Source organism: Borostomias antarcticus, assembly GCF_949987555.1.
Source record: "Borostomias antarcticus genome assembly, chromosome: 12".
Taxonomy (NCBI): Eukaryota; Metazoa; Chordata; class Actinopteri; order Stomiiformes; family Stomiidae; genus Borostomias; species Borostomias antarcticus.
Genome location: NC_140245.1, coordinates 13,054,109 through 13,078,448, shown reverse-complemented (window position 1 = coordinate 13,078,448; position 24,340 = coordinate 13,054,109). Strand labels below are relative to the sequence as shown.

The 24,340-nt window shown below is 42.9% G+C and overlaps 1 protein-coding gene across 1 annotated transcript in view; it reads left to right on the top strand.

Annotated features, from left to right (window-relative positions):
- Positions 1-24,030, top strand: part of LOC311315729 (equilibrative nucleobase transporter 1-like) — a gene marked incomplete at its 5' end in the record, with an annotated part of 34,024 nt that extends 9,994 nt beyond the window's left edge. Inside the window, 2 exons of the mRNA XM_084446433.1 lie at positions 22,672-22,795; positions 23,875-24,030. Coding sequence (XP_084302559.1) covers positions 22,672-22,795; positions 23,875-23,988 — 238 coding nt within the window. The 3' untranslated portion in view covers positions 23,989-24,030. The remainder of the gene's footprint in view (positions 1-22,671; positions 22,796-23,874) is intronic.
- Between the last annotated feature and the right edge of the window lie 310 nt (positions 24,031-24,340).

Below are 24,340 nucleotides of genomic sequence, written 5' to 3'. Positions count from 1 at the left end.
CTCTCCTGAGCTTGTGAGGAGGGGGCGGAAAACTTGGGCTCCTCCTTTAACCTCTCGTCATTTCTGTCCTCATCTGACGGCATTGTCAGCCCCGCCCCCTGCAGTGGGACGAGCTCACTTTGGTAAGATGAGACAGACCTCCGACCGCCATTGACGGTGTTCTATGTCCTCCTCCGACTCCCCTCCCTAAGCCTACTCTGCTCTCGCTGATAGTCAAGCGACTGGCTGACTGTAGTTTGGCTCTGTGGCTGTGTAAGGGAGGGGCTGAGTCGGGAGCGAGAAAGAACGGCTCCAGCACTCCGCTGGAGCAGATAAGGTCTTGGTTCACACAGTATGATTTTATCACAGTGACCTAACCAAACTGCTTCCCTAGACTGTGCATATATACATGTACATCTAGAATCCATGTGCGACAATACACATACATCACAAACCCATCCAAAACCCCGGTCTTTCACGGGGGCCTTCTCAATCCTTAGAAGTGAAATACCCTCCACCGATCTCTCGCGTGGGCGGGCAACCCCAGGGTGATAACCCTGCTGGTCTTCCTTAAGAAAATCTTAAGGGCCTCATACACCTGTACACAGTATTTCATGCGATAGGCACCCCAGGATGTCCAATATCCTGCTGGTCTACTTTAAGGCAATTCCCTGTCTACCACAGGCTGTCCTTAAAGGTTACATATAGAGAAGTGGTCTACTTCACATAACAAAACAATGCACGCACCTTGGCAGATACCTTGGCATTACAAACATAAGACATGTAGCTACATATAGACATATATTTACATCCAGCACTGGTTTTGTTTTACGTGTTGAGAGACTGTGTGTGGTATAGTTGAGATTTACTGATTTGTTCTTTATGATCGGGATATCGAACCCACTCACCCAGTTGGGTCTGATTGTCTGTCCGGGGTCGTTCAGGTCACAGCATGACTGCCAGGCGTCTCCCGTGGCTGCAGCTGTCTGCTTTGGCTGACGACCAGTCTTGACACTTTCTCAGGGTTCGATGTCCGATCCGGGTCACGGCACCAATTGATGAATCTCGTTGTCTTTTATTATTGTCCTTATTTCAGCTCTGCGTTGTGTTTTTTGTTTCCAATAAAAGACGTCCCCAATCTCACACAATACCACACAGTCCATTGTGAATCTCTCCAACACGGGATTTGAGCCTCAGCAAAAGCGGTTTATTCCAGAAGGTTTTACATACAAAAGACGATGGCATGCCTAATGTACAGTTGACCTCTCTGTATGCTGTCTGAACCCAAATCAAAGCATTGGTCTCGTTGCAACGTTCTTATGTGGTTTGAGTGTTCCCCCTCCCTCGTCTCTTCTCCGATAAGACTGTCTCTCTGGTCTCTTCTGTGGCCTTGTTTGGTCAGGTTAACCTACGCCGCCTCGGCGCCCAGGCCTTTATCTCTAACCACAACAATGGTGTTTGGCCCAGAGTTTACCAGCCATGGAATGTCTTTATCTCATAAGTCTATGGAAGAGGGACACTTCTTACCGAAAACTCAAGCCGACAGCCATACTCAGAGGTCAATCATCATAATAAGGAAATAGCTAACAGGATCATATTAAAAGGCATTTCTCTGAAAATCAACAATATTCAACACTACATACTGTATACATGCTTTCCACTCACCAAGCCTATCAGAGATATGAGATTCATGCAGCATTGGACAGATGAAACAGTGTCTCTTAAGACTGAGTCCTTGGAAGCCAGTGGTCCAGATGTATTGTATCCCTCCTTGGTTATTAAAGCAATGTTCCGGGGACAGGAGTTCAAAAGTGATCTGATCAGATTTTGCGTATCGGATTGGATTAAATCAAACAAATGGGTGGTTCAAAAGCAAATAACAGGATTGGGAATCCGATCAGATCAGGTAATCGAATCCTAGCTTTCATCTGGATGAAATATTCAAAATGCGTAGTTCAAAACGCTAAAATAGAATTGGGATCATATTGATCAAAAATATGAGGTTGACCTTCATCCCAGTAGATGGGTGGATTTATGGTGCGTTCATTTATAACTGGGAGGTGGCAAATTGCGACTTGCTACTAGGAATTATTAAATAAAACACTAGATGAACTCGCACTTCCTAGTCGCAAATTCGGATGTTTCTCAGCCCCCAGTTGCTCGAATGCACTAGATATAACTAGGTAACTGTGATATAATGGTATATAGATATAACTAGATAACTGTGATATAATGGTATATAGATATAACTAGGTAACTGTGATATAATGGTATATAGATATAACTAGGTAACTGTGATATAATGGTATATAGATATAACTAGGTAACTGTGATATAATGGTATATAGATATAACTAGTTTAACATGGATCAATCATTCATAATACTAGTTTAACATGGATCAATCATTCATAATACTAGTTTAACATGGATCAATCATTCATAATACTAGTTTAACATGGATCAATCATTCATAATACTAGTTTAACATGGATCAATCATTCATAATACTAGTTTAACATGGATCAATCATTCATAATACTAGTTTAACATGGATCAATCATTCATAATACTAGTTTAACTAGGATCAATCATTCATAATACTAGTTTAACATGGATCAATCATTCATAATACTAGTTTAACTAGGATCAATCATTCATAATACTAGTTTAACTAGGATCAATCATCCCTGCTGTCAGTGGACTGCTACCTCAACCTGGGGCCAGAGGTAGGGACACACACACGCACACACACACACACACACACACACCCTGCTGTCAGTGGACTGCTACCTCAATCTGGGCCCGGAGGTAGACACACACACACACACACACACACACATACAGTATTCACACATACCTGCTCACGCACACACACTTTCTCACACACTTTGCCCAAACGCATGAACACATTCACTCACTCATACACAGAAGCGCGCGCCCACACACACACACACACACACACATACAGTATTCACACATACCTGCTCACGCACACACACTTTCTCACACACTTCGCCAAACGCATGAACACATTCACTCACTCTTACACCGAATCACACACACACACACACACAAATGCATAGATACTCATGAACACGCTCACTTTTTCTCACTTTTTCCCTCCTTCCTGTGTGTGTGTGTGTGTGTGTGTGTGTGTGTGTAGGTGACGGTGTGTTTCGTGAGCTCCAGGCCTCCATCAACATCAAAACGTCGGGGTTGCTCTTCAGCGGTCTGCTGCTCTGCTTCTGCGATTCCTTCGTCACGCCGGGCTTCCTCAAGAAGTTCCACTTCCTCAAAGGTACTCAATGGACGCCCGCACACACACACACACACACAAACACACACACACTGGTCACTGCTGTAGAGATGGATTCAAACATTGACCGACACTCAACGTTTCCGTCTTTACTCATTTTTCTCTCCTCTCTCCCTCACGCCTTCTCCTTCTCTGCCCCCCCCCCTTTCTCCTTCTCTGCCCCCCCCTTTCTCCTTCTCTGCCCCCCCCCCTTTCTTCTTCTCTGTCCCCCCCCCCTTTCTCTTTCTCTGCCCCCCCCCCTTTCTCCTTCTCTGCCCCCCCCCCCCACACACACCCTTTCTCCTTCTCTGTCCCCCCCCCCCCCCCCTTTTCTCCTTCTCTGTCCCCCCCTTTCTCCTTCTCTGCCCCCCCCCCCCCCTTTCTCCTTCTCTGTCCCCCCCCCCCCTTTCTCCTTCTCTGTCCCCCCCCCCCCTCCAGGAGCGACCCTGTGTGTGATCTCCGCCGACCGCAGTTCCCTCAGACAGACGGTGGTTCGTCTGGAGCTGGACGACCAGTGGACCACTCCCTACTGATCATCCTAACTCTCACCTCCTTTTAGGGTGAACAATCCAGAAAGGTCAAAGGCCAAAGACCTCAGGAGCATAGCTTTGTGTCGTTGTTGGTAGTGGAGGTAGTCAGACGAACGCAGAAACAGAGGTTGAGAATCTGCATTGTACAGTATATCTGCATCGGTATTTCTGTAGCGTTCCACTTCTCTTTGTAAAAGCAATCACTCCATAGATAGAATTCACCTATTATTATTTTTTGCTAATGAGATTTTGTACCAAACTGTTTTTATGTGTTTTGTCCAGGCTATTGTGATATGGTGACACGTTTGGAATATATTTTGTATGTATACATTATGTATAAAGTACTTATCTATGTACAAGAGAAGAGTGTTTTTCCCCCCAAATGGTTCTATGTTGCTCCATATCTGAATGTCTGTGTCATGTGACATTACTGTTAATGACGTACTGTATTTGTGAAACTGTATAAATGTACATAACCTTTAAAGTTGTCTCAGGTTTCTTTCATGCGTTATCAATCAATCAATCAATCAATCAATCAAAGCTTTATTTGTAGAGCGCATTTCATACCCAGAGGCAACACAATGCGCTTTACAGAGAACAAAGGAGGAGGGCATACGACCCACTCTCTACATATTCCAGAGGGAAGGAAAAAAACAGTAATCACCCGGGGGCCAGATAAGTGAGCTGTAAAAATTCTTCCCTGACCCCTCTCAACAAGGCGATCGAGCAAGCTCCAGGAGTATGTTTGTCTACCGGCTAAGAACATTTATAAAGCAATAAATTACATTAAATTACATTTCAGAGTAAGAGAGGCTTAAAAAGCATCATAGGAGAGACATGGCAAATACTGGTGTGTGTTTGCTATGGCCCAGGCCTAAAGCCGGAAGTGGGCTGGTGTATGTCTGTGTGTACGTGTGTGTGTGTGTTAACTAAATGCTACGACATCCACAGCAGACACAGGGGTATCTATCGGACTCCGGGAGGTCTGGGTTATGTTGCCCAGATATGGATAAAAGACAGTTAGCTCTCTCATACTTGGGCCTCAAAAGTGCAAACTCAGATAAATCTAACGCACCTCAAGTCAAATGTACAGTGTGTGTACTTGACCTAGGTTCTCAGTATGTGACTCACAATTCTCACCACTAGAGGGCGTCACACTCCAATTAATTCACCCATTCCCCCCTCTTTCTCATTCCATCAACTCATAGTTGATCAGATGGTAAATGGAGTGCATTTACGTATAACGCTTTTATCCAAAGCGGCCTCTCATTCACCCATTCACCTCTCCCCGCCTCCACCCTATCTCTCTCTCCCCTCCCTCTCTCTCGTCGGATCATGGGCTGTGCACTCGGGGGTCAGGAGCGCATGCGCGCCTCTGTCTTGGGCTGCTTTCAAATCCTACTGCTAGCCTACGAGTAGCCTTCAAAATAACAAAACGCCCTTGAATATGAATGATTCATAGAGAGCGATGACCCTTATTTAATATCACCAATAATGCCTATCCATCTCTATCGAAAACGTGGACAATTAACGACTGGATTTAACGGACTGATTATCCGACCAGCCTTTTAAGCGCTCCTATTTAATTCTGAATGTGGGAGTGTATTAAATAAGGGGTATCGTTGGGTCTTAAGCAAAAAGAAGCTTAAATCTATTTAAATCTAGCCCTGCATTTATTTCAATTAGCTGGCCGCCTGGACTATAGCCGTCACGTCACAGTGTTCTATCCGTGACATCACGGGCACTACGGCGTCACATCACGCACACGTCACAGCGGCAAGGTATATATCTTGCTGTAACGAGTGGATAAGCTTCAGTGCGATGTTTGCGATGAGAAGAGCATGTTGTTAAAGATGTGGCTTTGACAATATGTTTGTTAGTGGAGTAAACCAAGTTTTTCGAGTCCTAGTGCCATGTGGTGGATATGGACGTCCTGAGCCCACGCCCGATCAGATCCCGTTCCTGTTGATTGACAACACACTCCTCTGCTGGGGACTTTTAATCGCTCTCTCCTTGAGCGTGATCGTGCCTTGGCTATTTGATCAATGGAGAGATCGCCGTGGAAATATTAAGGTTGGTAATCAAAGTTTCATTGTACAATTCAAACAAATACAGAAGCTGCTCTGTCTTTGTGAAACCTTAATGACCTCAACATCCATCTTGTATTTCCTTTATGAATTAGGATGGAAACCGTAAAGACGATCATCGGTAAGTTCAGAATGTTTTTTCAGTGTATCCAACAGTGTGTGTGTGTGTGTGTGTGTGTGTGTGTTTGTTTGTGTGAGATGTGTGTGTTTATGTGTAAAATGTGTGGTATGATGCATTTTGATTGTACAAGTGTACTGAAATCATCAAAAGTCATTTAAGTTTTTTGTATTTTATTGTACCTCAAAAGGGCCGAGATGGAAAGTAAGATAGCCCGGTGCGAAAGCTTCCTTTCCCGTTTGGATGCACTTATGAAGATACGTGCACATGCGAGCCATTGTGACTGTTCAGGACAAGAGGATTCACATTCTGACTCCTATGATCCGGGGGGCTGTGGACAAGACCCGGCGTCTGAGACGAGTAGAGGCTCCGCCCCCGTGCCACCTGGCCACGTCGCCGAGCCGTTCCCGACACACGAGGGCGAAAGTTCAAATGGCGAATCTGACACACCACCGTCTGTCAGCAGTCCATCTGACACAGACCTGTCTGTCAGCTGTCCATCTGTCAGAACACCACTCTCCATGAGAAGGACCAGTAGAGCAGATAGCCCCACTAGCGCCTTTTCCACCCCCATGGCGTCAAGTGGTGTGGTGGTTAAGGGACAATCTCAGAGAGCGGCGACTTCCACATCGGCCTCTCTGATGAAGAGGGCACCTGGCACAGCCCCGTCTGTCACAGCCCCGTCTGAACCAGTCCCTTCTGTCACAGCTCCATCTGTCAGTCCAACACTCTCCATGACCAGGACCAGTAGAGGACACAGCCCCGCTAGCACCTTATCCACCCCCATGGCGTCTAGTGGTGTGCTGGTAAAGGACCAATCTGAGCTAAACGTTCCACGATCACCCGAGCCCCACTGGAGACGAGATCTGGAGCTCTCTCAGCGTCAGAGGCTCATTTGTAAGGAGTGGGAAGACCTCTGTCAAGGGACGGACAATTGCACTTCGGACTCTCTGATGAAGAGGACACCTGACACAGCCCCGTCTGTCACAGCTCCATCTGTCAGTCCAACACTCTCCATGACCAGGACCAGTAGAGGACACAGCCCCGCTAGCGCCTTATCCACCCCCATGGCGTCTAGTGGTGTGCTGGTAAAGGACCAATCTAACCCGAACGTTCCACGATCACCCGAGCCCCACTGGAGACGAGATCTGAAGCTCTCTCGGCGTCAGAGGCTCATTTGTAAGGAGTGGGAAGACGTCTGTGAAGGAGCGACCACTTCTACCTCGGACTCTCTTATGAAGAGGGTACCTGATACAGCCCTGTCTGTAACAGGTCCATCTGTCAGTCCACCACTCTCCATGACTAGGACCAGTAGAGGACACAGCCCCGCTAGCCACCTATCCACGAACAAGGTGTGTAGTGGTGTGCTGGTAAAGGACCAATCTAACCCGGACGTTCCACGAACACCCGAGCCCCACTGGAGGCGAGATCTGGAGCTCTCTCGGCGTCAGAGACTCTTTCACAAGAAGTGGGAGGGAGTCTTTCAAGGGGCGGCCATTTCCACCTCGGACTCTATGGTTAAGCCGCCACCACCACCTCCACCACCACCACCACCTCCACCACCACCTCCACTGTCGTGAGTTGTTGGAAAAAGTACGTCGGATCGAATGATGACGTTCAAGACACAATACACAACAAATAACCCCACGATGAACCCCGACCAACCCCGATTGGGGTTACTTGTTATGTCTTGTGCTTGTATTGATTTCATTTGTGAATAAAGTCTCTGAACATTTTCTGCCTGTGTTTGGGTTCTATCTCCACTGTATACTGATGCATGTTAATCAGTGCCCATCCCACGGCTATGCTCAGTGAGCTGCCTGGACAAGAGACTTTGTGGAATAAAATGTGTAATAAAAATCAAATTAAAGCCGCCGTAGGTAGTTAGGTGGCTAGGTAGGTAGGTAGTTAGAGAGGTAGTTAGGTGGATAGGTTGGTAGGTAGTTAGAGAGGTAGTTAGGTGGATAGGTAGGTCGGTAAAGAGGTAGGTAGGTAGGTAGGTAGCTAGGTGGATAGGTAGGTCGGTAAAGAGGTAGATGGGTAGGTAGGTAGATGGGTAGGTAGGTAGCTAGGTGGGTAGGTAGGTAAGTAGGTAGAGAGGTAGATAGGTAGGTAGGTAGGTAGGTAGGTAGGTAGGTAGGTAGGTAGGTAGGTAGGTAGGTAGGTAGGTAGGAAGGTAAATAGGTAGGTGGGTAGGAAAATAGGTAGGTAGATGGGTAGGTAGGTAGGTGGGTAGAAAGGTAGCTAGGTAGATAGTTGGGTAGGTAGGTAGGAGGGTGGGTAGCTAAGTAGGGGGGTGGGTAGGTAGGTAGATGGTTAGGTAGGTAGATAGGTACTGTAGATGGGTAGGTCGGTAGGTAGGTGACTAGGTAGGTAGGTAGATGGATAGGTAGGTAGGTAGGTAGGTAGATACTTTAGATGGGAAGGTAGGTAGATGACTAGGTAGGTAAGTAATCTCTTCGCCCCCTAGTGGAAGCGTTCCATAATGCCGAGAGAATGAATGAGATTTCTCATAGACACGTCTTTTGAAAAATGATATCTTGGTCGACACCGAAAAGTTAGTAGAATTTTTTTTAATTAATGAAAAAGCATTCAATTTATAACAAACAGGGAAATATACAATCAATAACATTTCTAAGATGAGTTATTCACCTCAACATACAGTACAATATGAAGGATATAAGCGAAAATTTTAAAAAATAATAATAATACAGGAGCAGTTTGGCAAAGAACCGCCTACTTTAACTGTGAACCAGCAAGCAGTGACGTCACGGGATAGCCCGATTGCAATCCTAATGCTAGCCTAATAGGACTTTAATCCAACGTCACTGCAACGTTTATTTAATGACGTTGCAGAGACCCATGTTGCCAATGTGTCTGCAACGTTGCAGTAAAGTCTAATTAGACTTAGGAGGGTAAAGTTATTTTTAGATAAATACAACATGAATCTGCTTTTATGGGTAGGTGTCTTACCTCAATACTTAGATCTTCAAATACTTGGAATACTAATCTTCAAATGAATGCCTTGATTCTGTGTATGTGGCTGGAAGGACCCTGGATGTAGGTGACATCATCTCCCAGTGCTCCGAGGGTTTATCACATCATAATGCATGACCACTCTGACAAAAATATATTATTTTAATTATATATAATAATTTATATATATTTTTTAATTTATAATATTTATTATATATAAATAATATATATTATGTATATTATTATATATGTATCTTTTTTTTCATGGTATATATTTTCTATAAATGTCACCATTCATCCATCCATCCATCCATCCATCCATCCATCCATCCATCCATCCATCCATCCATCCATCCATCCATCTTCATCCAATTATAGGGTCGGGTTGCGGAGGCAGCAGTTCCAGCAGGGGGTGTTGTAGGCTAAATTACCATGGGTCTTGTTGCCTGGACACATCAGTTCCAATGCTTCCAATGCTAATCCTGCACAATAAGAGCGGGATAGCCAGTTAACTCATGAGCTCACAACAACAGTGGCTAAAGCAGTTACACTGATGATTCCTGTAACCATCCATCCATCATCATCCGCTTATCTGGGGTCGGGTCGCGGAGGAAGCAGTCCCAGACATCCCTTTCCCTAGCAGCATCAACCAGCTCTGCCCTGTAATACTAGTTTAACTAGGATCAATCATTCATAATACTGGTTTAACATGGATCAATCATTCATAATACTAGTTTAACATGGATCAATCATAATACTAGTTTAACATGGATCAATCATTCATAATACTAGTTTAACTAGGATCAATCATTCATAATACTAGTTTAACATGGATCAATCATAATACTGGTTTAACATGGATCAATCATAATACTGGTTTAACATGGATCAATCATTCATAATACTGGTTTAACATGGATCAATCATTCATAATACTAGTTTAACATGGATCAATCATAATACTAGTTTAACTAGGATCAATCATTCAGAATACTGGTTTAACATGGATCAATCATTCATAATACTAGTTTAACATGGATCAATCATAATACTAGTTTAACATGGATCAATCATTCATAATACTAGTTTAACTAGGATCAATCATTCATAATACTAGTTTAACATGGATCAATCATTCATAATACTAGTTTAACTAGGATCAATCATTCATAATACTAGTTTAACATGGATCAATCATAATACTAGTTTAACTAGGATCAATCATTCAGAATACTGGTTTAACATGGATCAATCATTCATAATACTAGTTTAACATGGATCAATCATAATACTAGTTTAACATGGATCAATCATTCATAATACTAGTTTAACTAGGATCAATCATTCATAATACTAGTTTAACTACTATCAATCATTCATAATACTAGTTTAACTAGGATCAATCATTCATAATACTAGTTTAACATGGATCAATCATTCATAATACTAGTTTAACATGGATCAATCATTCATAATACTAGTTTAACTAGGATCAATCATTCATAATACTGGTTTAACTAGGATCAATCATTCATAATACTAGTTTAACATGGATCAATCATTCATAATACTAGTTTAACTAGGATCAATCATTCATAATACTGGTTTAACTAGGATCAATCATTCATAATACTACACAGCAAAACTGCCGGTGTTAATTGTCCAGTGTTAGTGTAAATTAACAGAGGTCAGTGTTATTTTAACAATGAAATTATCTAAACTAACACTTCAAGAGTCAGTTCCTGAAAGTGTAGGCGTGGATTTTGGACGTTTCGAGAATGCCCACACTCTGAGTGTTAAATTGACCACACCCTTAACCACACCTTCAATTCCGGTGAAGAAGCGCCCTCGACAGTCAATCTGCTTCGCCCTTCGCCATTTTTCCTCCTGCTGCGGTAAGTTTTTGTCGATAAAATTTAGTTTTAGGGTGATATTAGCATAAGTATTACCATCAAGTCTGAACAGAATTGCATTTGTATGAAAATATTTGATCTTTAAATCCCACATCCCATTTTAAAACGTGTTTTGTGGAACTGGCCGATTGCTAGCGTGAACTCAGTAACGTTAGTAGTCTACTAGCGTTAGCTAGCTAATACTAACTTTAATTTAGCATACTGTCGGGAGAATATAATGAACTTTGCTATCTATGTGCCACCGTTTTTGATTATAGTTTTTGTCTTAGTTTTCACTTGCAACTGCCGAAGCGTATACCGACTGGAGTGAGATCAGACTGGAGTGAGATCAGACTGGAGTGAGATCAGACTGGAGTGAGATCAGACTGGAGTGAGATCAGACTGGAGTGAGATCAGACTGGAGTGAGATCAGAGAGCACACTGGAGCCGAACAGGATAACTAGCAACTACAGATAGAGGAGAGAAAGGTGCGTCATTTTTAACAGTTTTCTGAGTCACATTAAAAAATACATAACTCCTGGCAACTTGTCCAGGTTTTAGGCAGTGGTGTGTAGTAGCAGCTTTATTAATAGTGTAGCGAACTGGTTCCCTAGTTAGCCAGGACAATGGCAGGCTGTGCCGTAGCTAATCTGCATATTTCCCTGCATTTCCCAGTTCGGCCGGTGTTCGGGCCAGCTAATAATCGTTCAAATACACCGTTAAGGTCATAATGTCCGTAAAAAAATGTTCTGTTGTGTTAGTTAAGGGTTACGTGTTTGTGTTTGAGCTAGAACGGCTAGCTAAGTATGCCACACCATTTGCTGGGGTCCCCGTCAGTGAGAGCAGGGTGGGGAAGCTAGCTAACAAGCGGGAACAGCTAACGTTGTAACCGGTGTACGTGCAACCCCATTTGTCTAAGGCAGGGGTGTCAAAACTCTGGCATTTGGCCCGCGGGCCAAATTTGGCCCGCGGTGTAATTATATTTGGCCCGCGAGGCAATACCAAATGACTACTAGAGCTGGCCCGCCAGTATTATACAGCGCATTCACCGCTAATACTACAAATCCGATAATGCTCTGCTGTTGTTTTGGCGCGTCAATCAAGACAGGACCCAGAAACCTTTAAAAATGGCGAAAAGAAAGGCAGAAAACAGAAGCTTTCTGGACAGGTGGGAGGCAGAATATCTGTTTATAAATGTAAAAGATAGACCTGTTTGCCTTGTTTGTGGAGCCAACATGGCTATAACTAAGGAGTACAACATAAGACGACACTATGAAACGAAACACCACGACAAGTACAAGGACCTGGACATGACTCAAAGGAGCCAGAAAGTAGAGGAGATGAAAAGAAGTTTGGTTTCACAACAGAATATGTTCAAAAAAGCCACATCACAAAGTGAGGCTGCTGTAAAGGCTAGTTATACTGTGGCAGCAGAGATCGCAAAATCAGCCCGGCCCTTTAATGAGGGAGAGTTTGTAAAAAAGTGCATGATGAAAGTTTGTGACCTCGTGTGCCCAGAGAAAAATCAAGCTTTTTCAAACGTGAGCCTGAGCAGAAACACAGTAGCTGATCGCACATGTGATCTTGCCACCAATCTGTATGACCAGCTGATGGAAAAGGGGAAAGATTTCGTTGCATTCTCCCTTGCTGTGGATGAGAGCAGCGACGCGTCTGATACTGCTCAGCTGTCAGTCTTCATCCGTGGAGTGGACTCAAATCTGTGTGTTACGGAGGAGTTTTTGGGATTAAAATCCATGCATGGCACAACCACAGGAAAGGAAATCTTTGAGGAGGTTTCCAAATGTGTAACTGAAATAAAGCTGCCGTGGGATAAACTCGTGGGATTAACGACAGATGGTGCGCCAGCGATGTGCGGTAAAAAGAGTGGACTGGTGGGCAGGGTTCGGGAGAAGATGCGGGAAGAGAACTGTGCAGGTGAGCTAACTGTGTATCACTGCATCATACATCAGGAATCACTGTGTGGCAAAGCCCTAAAGATGGAACATGTTATGAGCACAGTAACACAAGCTGTTAACTTTATAAGAGCCAAAGGTCTGAATCACCGCCAGTTTAAGTCTTTTCTGAAGGAGTGTGGTTCGGAATACGCAGACGTGCCGTATCACACAGAGGTGAGATGGTTAAGCCGAGGAAAAGTACTGAACAGATTTTTCGAGCTGCGTGAGGAAATATGTCAGTTTCTGGAAAGCAAAGGGAAGGACACAGCAGAGCTCCGGGAGCAAGGGTTTTTGTGTAAGCTGGCCTTTCTGTGTGACATCTCGAGCCATCTCGATGCGCTGAACCTGCAGCTTCAGGGGCGGGGACGCATCATCACAGACATGTACGCTGCAGTGAGGGCTTTTAAAACTAAACTGTGCCTGTGGGAGAACCAGATGCTGCAAGGAAACCTTGGCCATTTCCCCTGCTGCCAAACCATGAAAACGCAGATCTCTACCGCCGTGTTCCCATGCGCACAGTTCGCTGAAAAACTCAGCGTACTCGGCGCTGAGTTTAGCCGGCGATTTGCCGACTTTGATGTCCAGAAATGTAGATTTGAACTGCTCAGTAATCCTTTCGCAGTTGATGTGGAAAACGCACCAACCAACCTCCAAATGGAGCTGATTGAACTCCAGTGTAATGACACGCTGAAGTCAAAGTATGATGCTGTGGGCGCCGCACAGTTTCCACAGTTCATCCCTGACACAATGCCCCAGCTCCGCACCCAAGCTGCTCAGATGCTCTCCATGTTCGGCAGCACTTATCTATGTGAGCAACTTTTCTCCTTGATGAAGATGACCAAAACATCTCACAGGAGTCGTCTGACTGATGAACACCTTCACTCGATACTTAGGATTTCCTCAGCTCAGAGCCTGAGTCCAGACATTGATGAACTAGCATCCAAGAAGAGATGCCAGGTATCTGGCTTGGGCACATCAGATTAGATCAGTGTGTAGCAAACTGAGCAATAATTAACGTTTTCTTTATGCACTTTTTCTTGCTACTCTGAGGCATGGGCTTGAATGGTTGATTTATTTATTATTGTTGTTTTATTTTTACATTTAATAGCCTGTGAAAAAAGTTTATTTTGATATTTAAATCAGAAGGCTGCAAATTCAAAAGAGGCATACGATTTTTATTTAAATTTTATTTTATAAATGAATGCCATTGATGTGTTTTTTATTTGAAATTCGATTTTGCCTGTCTGCACAATGTTAAAGCAAAACTTGGTCCATATTAAAATTTTCATTTGTTCAATGTTGGCCCGCGACTTTGTTCAAGTTTTAAATTTTGGCCCACTGTGTATTTGAGTTTGACACCCCTGGTCTAAGGAGTCCGTGACTGGTGCACGTCACAATAACTTAGCCCCCCAGGACTAGCTAGCGTAGCCCCCCATTATCTAGCATTAGCTACCATGAGGTCGAAAAAGCTATCTATCTAGTTGACACCACCTGACACAATCCAAGGTTAAATCTGTAAAATTCTTGAATATTTTTGCAACAATGTTTTCAATTAATTAAGGATGGCTGTCGGAACTGTCAGTCACATCACGTGTCATGTAGCTGCGATGCAGCGGTAGCATCTAGTGGGAGATTAGTAGGCTGCTGTATTTGTGTGTTAATATCAATCTGGTTTTTAATTATCATTGAATTTCCACAAAAATAACCAGTGATGGAGGTTTAGATGTGTTCATTTATACTCAAGTAATTAAGGCCTATGTTATTGTTGAGAGAAAGAGAGCTGTATGCTATTACAGTATAGTAGACAAGTGTGTAAGACGTTTTGTAAGTAGATTGTGTATGTGTTCTGCCATTCTTCCCTTTGAAGTGATATGCTGGTTCCTGTAGAGTATAAGGGAGTGAGCAAATGGGTCAGGGTACCACAGACAGAGGATGACTACAATTACTCCCAGTTTTTACAAGGAGGTAATTTGAGTGTCATGTTTATTCATGCCTTCAGGTTTTTCACTGTTTGCGTATGTTTAACTTAAAATCATGTTATGTATGACCCTTAGTGGAGTTCTTTTATTTTTATCTTAGTGCTGGCAAAATTCAATTTGCCAGGTTGTACTTCCTTGATCCTGAAGGATTCTTCAGGAGTGGAAGTGGATTCAGACATATTTGACGAACTTTTGAAGTCATCTGGGGTGTCTTTCAAGGCAGAAGAGTGTAATGGTAAGACATTGCAGGCTCAAACTTGTTTAATGTAATAATTTAGAGAATGTGGCTCTGTTATTAATCTTGTAAAATGAATTTTACAATACAAGGCTGTGTTTGTGTTCTTAGGCAACAGTGTTGAGGAAGACTCTTCAGAGGGCTCATCTTTATCAGAGCGGTCACTATCACATGCATCCCAAGGGTCATCATCAGGTTCAGACTCAACAGTAATACTGGAATCTACCAAAGCGCGTAAAAGAAAGCTGGTTGAAGGACCCCTTGATAGCAACGTTGCAAGAGATGTAAGTTATCTTTAAACTAGGGTCTGATATGTTTTCTGAAGCTGTCAGTAGCTGATATTTTATACCAATATTAAATATTATACATATTATAATATCTTTTAAATTAAAAAAAAAAAAAAGAATACATCTCATGATGCAACCAGCCAGTGAGGAAAGACATGGACACACCAATATCTGATATTCCTAAAAGGACCCTGATATATTGGTCTAACCCTACGGGAAAATATTATTTTGACACAATAGTTACTTCAGTACTGCAGGTACAGTAGGTATGTCAGCCTGAATGTTTGTCTTCCCTGAAGGTGCACTGCATGAATGTCATGTAATTGTTGTTTCAGACCATCAAAGCAGCCCTGTATTCAAATCCCGGGGGTGACCAAATATTCAAAGAATACGAGAAAACAAACAGCATTTGTGATGTTACAAGAAGAAATATGGTGAACATACTTGTGGCAGATATGGTAGACAGTCATGGGTAAGTGAATATGCCCTTAAAATAACAGTTTTTACTCATGTTTTTTTCCTCCGGATGCCAGAAGGCCACAAGGGCGGAAGGTTATGTTTTCACCCGTGTGTGTCTTGTTAGCAGGATTACGGATTACGCAAAAACAATCAGCCTGATTTGCACAAAAATTGGTGAAGGAGTGTAGCATGGGGCACGGACAAATCGGATACATTTTGGAGCGGATCAGAATCACGGGTCGGAGCCGCGAATGAAAACAGAATCCCATTCATTGTATATGGGGGGAATTGAAAGTTATGAAAGTTGTTGTTTTGGGGTGAATGATACATGTGTCTCTTTTCAGGAGAAGCCCTCCAGTGAATGTCCGCATTCTCTACGCACTTGGCATTACAAGCCTGTTCCCAAACTTGAAGGACCCGGATTCAAAGAATGGCTATGTGAGTATTGACATCCTCTACAACCCCAGGTTCTAGACGGTTCCCCCCGGCGTGCACTGGAGTATAGAACAAACAAGCCTACATCAAAATGGACGCGAATGGACACGAATCGCACGAGAAAAAGCTCAGCTAAAACGCCCCAAAAAAACATTTTTATCTCCGGTAAACACAGCTTACATGGCAAGCACTTTTATAAACGCGCCACAAACCCCAAAGACTTAGAATAGCTCCGTTAGCTCCATTAATCTTTGATTGGACTGAATGGTAGATTTGGTGTCTGCCATATGACTGGTAAAGATTTATGACTGGTATAGATTTTGTGACTGTTACTATCTCACTGGAATACAGCCACTGAGTGGTATATATTAGTTATATACTGAGTTGTCCACAGGGTGGAGCTTTTTGACCTGTAGGGCAACGAACTGTGAATTCCCAGTATAATGGTAAATGGACTGCACTTATATAGCGCTTTTATCCAAAGCGCTTTACAATGGCCTCTCATTCACCCATTCACACACACATTCACACACCAATGGCGGCAGCTGCCATGCAAGTTGCTAGCCTGCTCATTGGGAGCAATTAGGGGTTCAGTGTCTTGCCCAAGGACACTTCGAAATGTGGACAGGAGGAGCCGGGATTCGAAACCGCCGACCCTGCGGTCATTGGACGACCCGCTCTACCTCCTGAGCCACAGCCGCCACAGTATGGCATGAATATGGGCCAGGGAATTTATATATTGCTCTATTTCACAATTTGGATGGAATCTATACCTATAGTGCTATGTCAGTGAAATATAATTAGTTTTATAGTGTTGTACATGAGGTCAAATAGCACTCATCTTGATCCCAGAGGGTCTCCAGATGGCACAATTTGGAGTTCCGCATAGACATAGCTACAATAAAAGGTCTAGAATGGCACTGGCACCCATTACAATCATCTTACTTTGCATAAGTACTGATCATACATTGGGATAATGATTCAAAGTTGTTTTGGCCTACTATCTCATATTTCCAAGCTGATATTCACTCAAAGTTTTTTTTTAGGCGAGGATTGAATTTTTGATTTTTTACAATGTCCTAGCTCTATTTGTTCAGACACAGTAACATATAATGGCCTTTGTGGTTGTGGAGATATTCTATTCATTGTAGGCATATCATTTTGAGCAGGAAAAAAAAACAGGCTTGTGTTTTACCTTTTTTTTCTTTTAATCAACAGGAACATTTCTATGATCACCAGAGTGGTTCCGGTTACCTGGCATGGAGGTTGAAAACTGTTCAGCGCAACTCTGCTCAAGAAATCAAGAAATCCAAGTCCAGTTTTCAAGATGGCCCGAAGACTCCTCGCAACATGCGTTCAATTGTGAGGCAGTTGGCAGGTGATGAATGCAAGGAAGCTATGTCGGTGATGAGGCACTCAAGTGACATGGCCCTTGTCAAAGACAAAATGAAGGCAACATTTCAGCACAGACAACAGGTGGTTCAAGACCCAGCCACAGCCTCCACTGTCCTAGACCTTTTTCCAAGATTCCTGGATACATCTGGCTTGGTAAGACATAAAATTAATTGTTGACAGCTTGGTTGCTTTATTTGTTTGCTCTCTAATGTTTCTGTTATGTTTTGTGTTTAAGATTGACCAAGACTTCACAATGCTCTTTGGTGAGGAAGTGTCTGGTAAATTTCTTGCAAAATGGCCAACATACTTCAAACCGAGGGTCATTGCGGATTGCAAAAATCTACCTCAAAGTGCACGTGTGGATGAGCTACTTTTGTCTGCACAACAGGAGTCTGATGATGGTGGTAAGTGTAAATTGGACAGTAGATGTCACATGCCTTTAGAGTGTTCACTGTATTCTCTGTGAAGTCAACACAACACATCATTGGACCAGTTGTTCTTTCATGTTTTGGTCCCTTTACTACAAATCACATATGCTGTACATTACTGCTGACCATTTTTATCTAAAAACCCATAGTGTGATTTGGAAAATACATGAAAAAAAACTTCCGTTAAGTGAAAGTAATTGCTATGGTGTTAATTCTCATTCTGTAGCGTGGGACTGTGAGGTGGCTGCCATCCTTCTGCTTCTTCACCTCTTACCTCCAACATGCAAGGGCAAGAAGACTGGAAAGATGAGCGCATTGGATGCTGCTGGCCACCTGATTAAGTTCATGAAAGTATGTTCTCAGAACTGTTCATTGCACTTAAGATGTCAACTGATGTGAGGTTTTCAAGGGCCAAGATGGCAAGGGGGTGATGCAGATTCTTTTTTCTTCTTTCCCCTCCAGACAGGCATGGTGTTTCAACACAGGAGCAGCTTTGTGTTCATAAAATTGTGCTTGGGAGTCAAACATTTTCTTTTAATTCTAGACAGCAGTGCTGTTACTCAACACCAAATTCCAATTCCATTTTATTTAATGTGATTAATACTCTCTCTCTCTCTCTCTCTCTCTCAGGTGGGGAGAAGCATGGAGACCTTCCTCAAGGAAACCGGCCCCGCTCAGCCCTTTCTCCTGTGTGTCGGAGAAAGAAGCAACAGCATCCAGGATTTCTACATCGTCCTGGACCAGAAGGTCATTCCCTGCATGACGCAGACCGGAGTTGCTGCCTTTGACGAGCTCTTCAAGGCACATTTTGCTTTTGCCGTGTCCTATGATGAGGCGCTGTCCAGCTTCTACACATTCATGCAGACCACCGTGTATGGCATCGATGTTGGCAATGTGAAGAAGAGTCCTCGGGTCAAGGAAATCTGAGCAAGATTTCTTCACAGTGCAATTTGAAGAGATAGACGTCGTTGACCGGAAGTATATTCACATGTTACTTTTGCAAGGTACACCACACAAGTTGTTCAGTGTTATTTAGACATTTGAAGTTTCAGCATGGTTTGTACCCCGGAAGGTCTTTGCGTTTGAACTGTGGAGAGCGTGGATGTTCATTTGTTTTTTGCACATACTCTGGTTACAAGCGGCACTTATCCCGAGCACATGGAGACTGTGTTGATTCAGATCCCGTCAGCAATGTAGAGTTTGAGCCTGTAGCTGGAACTTCGGCAGAGCCAGTAAATGTGGATCCTCCCGTGACTGTCACTACGCACGTTCCAATTGAAAAAAGAAACATATTGGACATGTGCAGCTCTGTTATTGCTCAAGTTCAAGCCTCAGGTGTTCCTGAAAGTACTGTGCAGTGTCTAGTTGGCTCAATGGAGGAACTGGTTAATGACATCCATGCTCATGCAAAAGAAGCTGTTGTTAATTGTTTGTCTTCTGATGCATCTAGAGAAACCTTAGAGAAAGTTGAGGATTGTTTTGATCAACTTGAAAATCCATTTTCATGTCTTAACACAGAATCTAAAAGGATGAGGCATTTTGAGGAAAAATGGAAAATAGTACAACCTGTAGAGCATGTCCTTGGCGTACGTTTTGATATGCGCAGAGATAGAACAACAGGCACATATAGGCAAGTTCCGGTCAATGATAAGTTTATGTATGTACCCATCATGGGGTCTCTTTCATCTATGTTTAGGAACAGTGAACTCTGTAACAGTTTCCAAAAAGCAAAACCACACCAGGAGGGTTTTTACAGAGATATAAGTGATGGCCTCTACTTTAGGAATCATAGTTTATTTTCCCAACAAGAACATGCTCTTCAGATCCAGCTCTACTATGATGATTTTGAAACTGCTAATCCATTAGGCTCAAAAAAGGGAGTACACAAACTGGGATGCATTTATTTTATTCTGAGAAATTTGCCACCAAAGCTCAATTCTGTGTTAATGAACATTCATCTTGTAGCGCTCTTTCACTCAGTGGACTTGAAGAAATATGGGTTTGAGCCCATTCTAAAGCCACTTATTGATGATCTCAAGATTTTAGAGACTGAAGGAATGCAGGTGCCCTTTTCAGCCACGCCTGTGAAGGGTTCAGTTTTTCAGGTTACTGGAGACAATTTAGCTTTGCATGGTCTTCTTGGTTTCGTTGAATCATTCAGTGCAAATTATTGCTGTAGATTTTGTTTAACTGATAAGAGAGAGTTGCAGTCAGTTTATAGTGAAGATCATCCAGGTTTAACTCTACGTTCAAAAGACCTTCATGCAGAACACCTCCTTGCCATTCAACTAAATCCTGCTTTGACCTCAACATTTGGTGTCAAACGAGGCTGTTCGCTCAATTCCCTCCAGTTGTTCCATACTTCAGACAACTACGCTGTAGATATAATGCACGATCTGCTAGAAGGAGTGGTGCAGTATGAGCTAAAGCTTCTGTTTCAGTATTTGATGAAGAATTCTATATCCTTGAGTGCATTGTCTGAGAGAATTATGAGCTTCAATTATGGATATACACAGAGAAAAAACAGGCCAAGTGGGCTTAAACTGGATGACAATAGCAAAGATCTTGGCCTTAATGCTGTCCAGTCATGGTGCCTCTTACGGAATACCCCATTGATATTTGGAGATTTGGTTGATAGGAATGATAGCTGTTGGAACTTGTTACTCCTCTTAATTCAAATTGTCAACATTGTGTTTTCACCTACTGTAACCCATGGTATGACTTGCTATTTGAAACATCTAATTTTTGATCATCACAAGCTTTTTAAATCTCTCTTTCCAGAGCGCAATTTGATTCCAAAACATCACCTAATGATCCATTACCCAAGCTGTATTAGAAAAATTGGGCCACTCATACACATGTGGTGCATGAGATTTGAAGGAAAGCACAACTTCTTCAAAAAGTCTGTAAAAAAACTTTAAAAACATTGCAAAAACACTGGTTAAGAAACACCAGAGTCAGTTAGCTTTTCATTTTGAGAACTTTTATTTTAAAAGATTACAGTTTGGTCCCATTACTGAAGTCTTGGTCAGCAGTTTAGAGGGCAGTGAGGCGCTGAATGAAACTTTTGATGTGTCGTCTGTTTCCACCACTTCCTGGGTCAAAAGCTATGGCACGGAGTATCAGGTTGGGATGTTTGTATGTTCTGCAGTTGAAAATGAGATGCCTTTGTTCAACAGGATTGACAGTATAATAGTTAGATTGACAGTATAATAGTTAGAGATGACAATGCCTATCTTTTAATTTGTGAAGTCTCAACCATTTTTTTTGATGATCACTTAAATGCATTTGGTATTGAGGAGAAAACTGATGTTTTCACAGTGATCTGTGTAGATGACCTGGCGTACTACAGACCTTGTGATAGGCAATTTTCATACGACACTGATGACCAAGTGTACATTGTCCCATACTGTAACTATGTATGAATCCATGCAGTTCATTGTTGTGAAATGTGGTGTAGCCTGTGAATAAGAGATTATTTTGGAGCAAGTTGTTGTGTTATTAATAATAGGTATGTGGGGTGGTTGTGGTGGGTACCGTTGCTAGATTGGGCATTGGTTGTCCATAATATTCTACACCCTCGAGTAAATTATATTCTACACCATCAGTCAATTGTTACACCCATTAGTGTTAATATATTGGAGTCAAGTGTAGTCTGGTAGTGTTGATTTTCTAACACTGACACTAGTGTAGAGTACTATTGACACTACTCAAGTGTTAGCCAGTGTTAATTTTCAACTCCTTACAGTGTTGAAATAACTTGATGAGTGTAAAAACATTAACACTTTCAAAAGTGTTAATTCAACACTAAAAAGAGTGGACGCATATAAACACTTTTCTAGTGTTAAATTTAACACTCAGAGTTAATTTAACACTGGTGATTTTGCTGTGTAGGTAACTGTGATATAATGGTATATAGATATAACTAGGTAACTGTGATATAATGGTATATATAGATAACTAGGTAACTGTGATATAATGGTATATAGCTCGAATGCACACAGGTCGGAGGTAGGTATTTTGCCACTTGCGACCACAAACGAACGCACCATAGAGTACAACTAGAAACGGTGCTATAAATTGTAAAAAGAAAGGCATAATGAAAATTATGCAATATATACAGAATAGAGTGTGGTGAGTGTATGTACTGTACAGTGTGTGTGCAGAGTGTGGTGTGATAGATGAGCGATGTCGTATTGTGTATATATACACAATGTGTGCAATGTGTGTGTCGTTGCACACATTTGGTATTGCTGTATTCATTAGGTCAAGTGCTGTATATATGTATCAGTCCAAACAGTGGCTGTTTCAATTTCCCCCATTGACAATGAATGGGGCAAATTTTTCAAGTGTCAATATTTGCTAAATATGTATTTATATTTTTAATATTTTTATGTGTTGTAACTAAATATTGTTAATATGTCTTAATGTGCAATTTCAGCTCAGTGTAGAGAAATGCACCGATACTAATGGTGCGTTCAAGACAACTCCCAAGTTGGGAATCCCGACCCCCGACGTCATTGCATTCATGACAACACACATACATACCCTTACCTTGTCCTCTGCTTTGTGTGTGTGTGTGTGTGTGTGTGTGTGTGTGTGTGTGTGTGTGTGTACAGATTCCCGTCCTGTCACTTTGGGAAGCTGTATGGTCTGATCATGGCCCTGTCAGCGGTGGTGTCTCTCCTGCAGTACGCCTGCTTCTCCCTGGTCAAGGACGTGCTGGGAGGAGAGCCCCTCTATGTGAGCGCTGAAGCACTATCATCTCAGCCACCTGCTGCACTGTAGCTCACCGCTGGACATGACTAGGAGATAGCATTACTCAGCACTATCATCACATCCACCTACTGCACTGTAGCTCACCGCTGGACATGACTAGGAGATAGCATTACTCAGCACTATCATCTCAGACACCTGCTGCACTGTAGCTCACCGCTGGACATGACTAGGAGATAGCATTACTCAGCACTATCATCACATCCACCTACTGCACTGTAGCTCACCGCTGGACATGACTAGGAGATAGCATTACTCAGCACTATCATCACATCCACCTGCTGCACTGTAGCTCACCGCTGGACATGACTAGGAGATAGCATTACTCAGCACTATCATCACATCCACCTGCTGCACTGTAGCTCACCGCTGGACATGACTAGGAGATAGCATTACTCAAGTCCAGTTACCTCAAACCAGGTTCAGAAAGATCTTCAGTTTTAGAACTTTTGTCATTCCAGATAAGGGGTTACAAAATAATTTAATTTAGGAATTAAAAACATTTAATTCCTAAACTGTGTAAACCCCTCCTGGCTGTGGCGTCTGAACCCGGCGTTAGTAAAAACATGTCATATGTAAAGTTGTTAAGGTATTTCTCTCATGTTCTCATCATCTAATCCCCCACCCTCTCATCTCTCTCCTTTTATCTTTCACTTGACCCGCCACCCTCATTCTCTCCCCTCATTTCCTCTCTCTCTCTCTCTCTGTGTCTCTCTCTCTCTTTCTTTCTCTCTCTGTCTCTCTGTGTCTCTCTCTCTGTGTCTCTCTCTCTCTCTCTCTGTGTCTCTCTCTGTGTCTCTCTCTCTTTCTTTCTCTCTCTCTGTCTCTCTCTCTCTCTCTTTCTTTCTCTCTCTGTCTCTCTGTGTCTCTCTCTCTGTCTCTCTCTCTCTCTCTCTCTCTCTCTCTCTCTCTGTGTCTCTCTCTCTGTCTCTCTCTCTCTCTCTCTCTTTCTTTCTCTCTCTCTGTCTCTCTCTGTCTCTCTCTGTGTCTCTCTCTCTCTGTCTCTCTCTCTCTCTCTCTCTCTCTCTCTCTCTCTCTCTGTGCAGGTGAACATCGCCCTGACCCTGCTCTCCCTGACAGCCTTCATCCACCCCCTCTCCGTCTACCTGCACTGCCGTCGCCTGGCTGCCCAGAGGACCAAAGCACTCACCTCGTCCTAGACCCCCAGACTAGACCCCACATGTCCTCTCAATGCACTGACTCCTCAACACAGGGACAACACATGATCCACATCTCCAGCCCCTACAACCTGCTGCTTCCTTCTTCATGTCCTCTCAATGCACTGTGCACATTGGCTTCGTATGCAGTTCACTTTGTTAAAGTCGCACAGAAATGAAAAAAGCATTCTGTCCCATTTTGGTTCACATAATTAGTCATAGTGTTCACCTATTCAACGATGTATACCAAAAAAAAATACAATATTCTACTTTTGTTGTAATCTTAAACGTAAACTTTCTGGAAAACGGTAGGTCACGTGCAATTATGACACCAGGTACCTTAGATTTTAGGCCA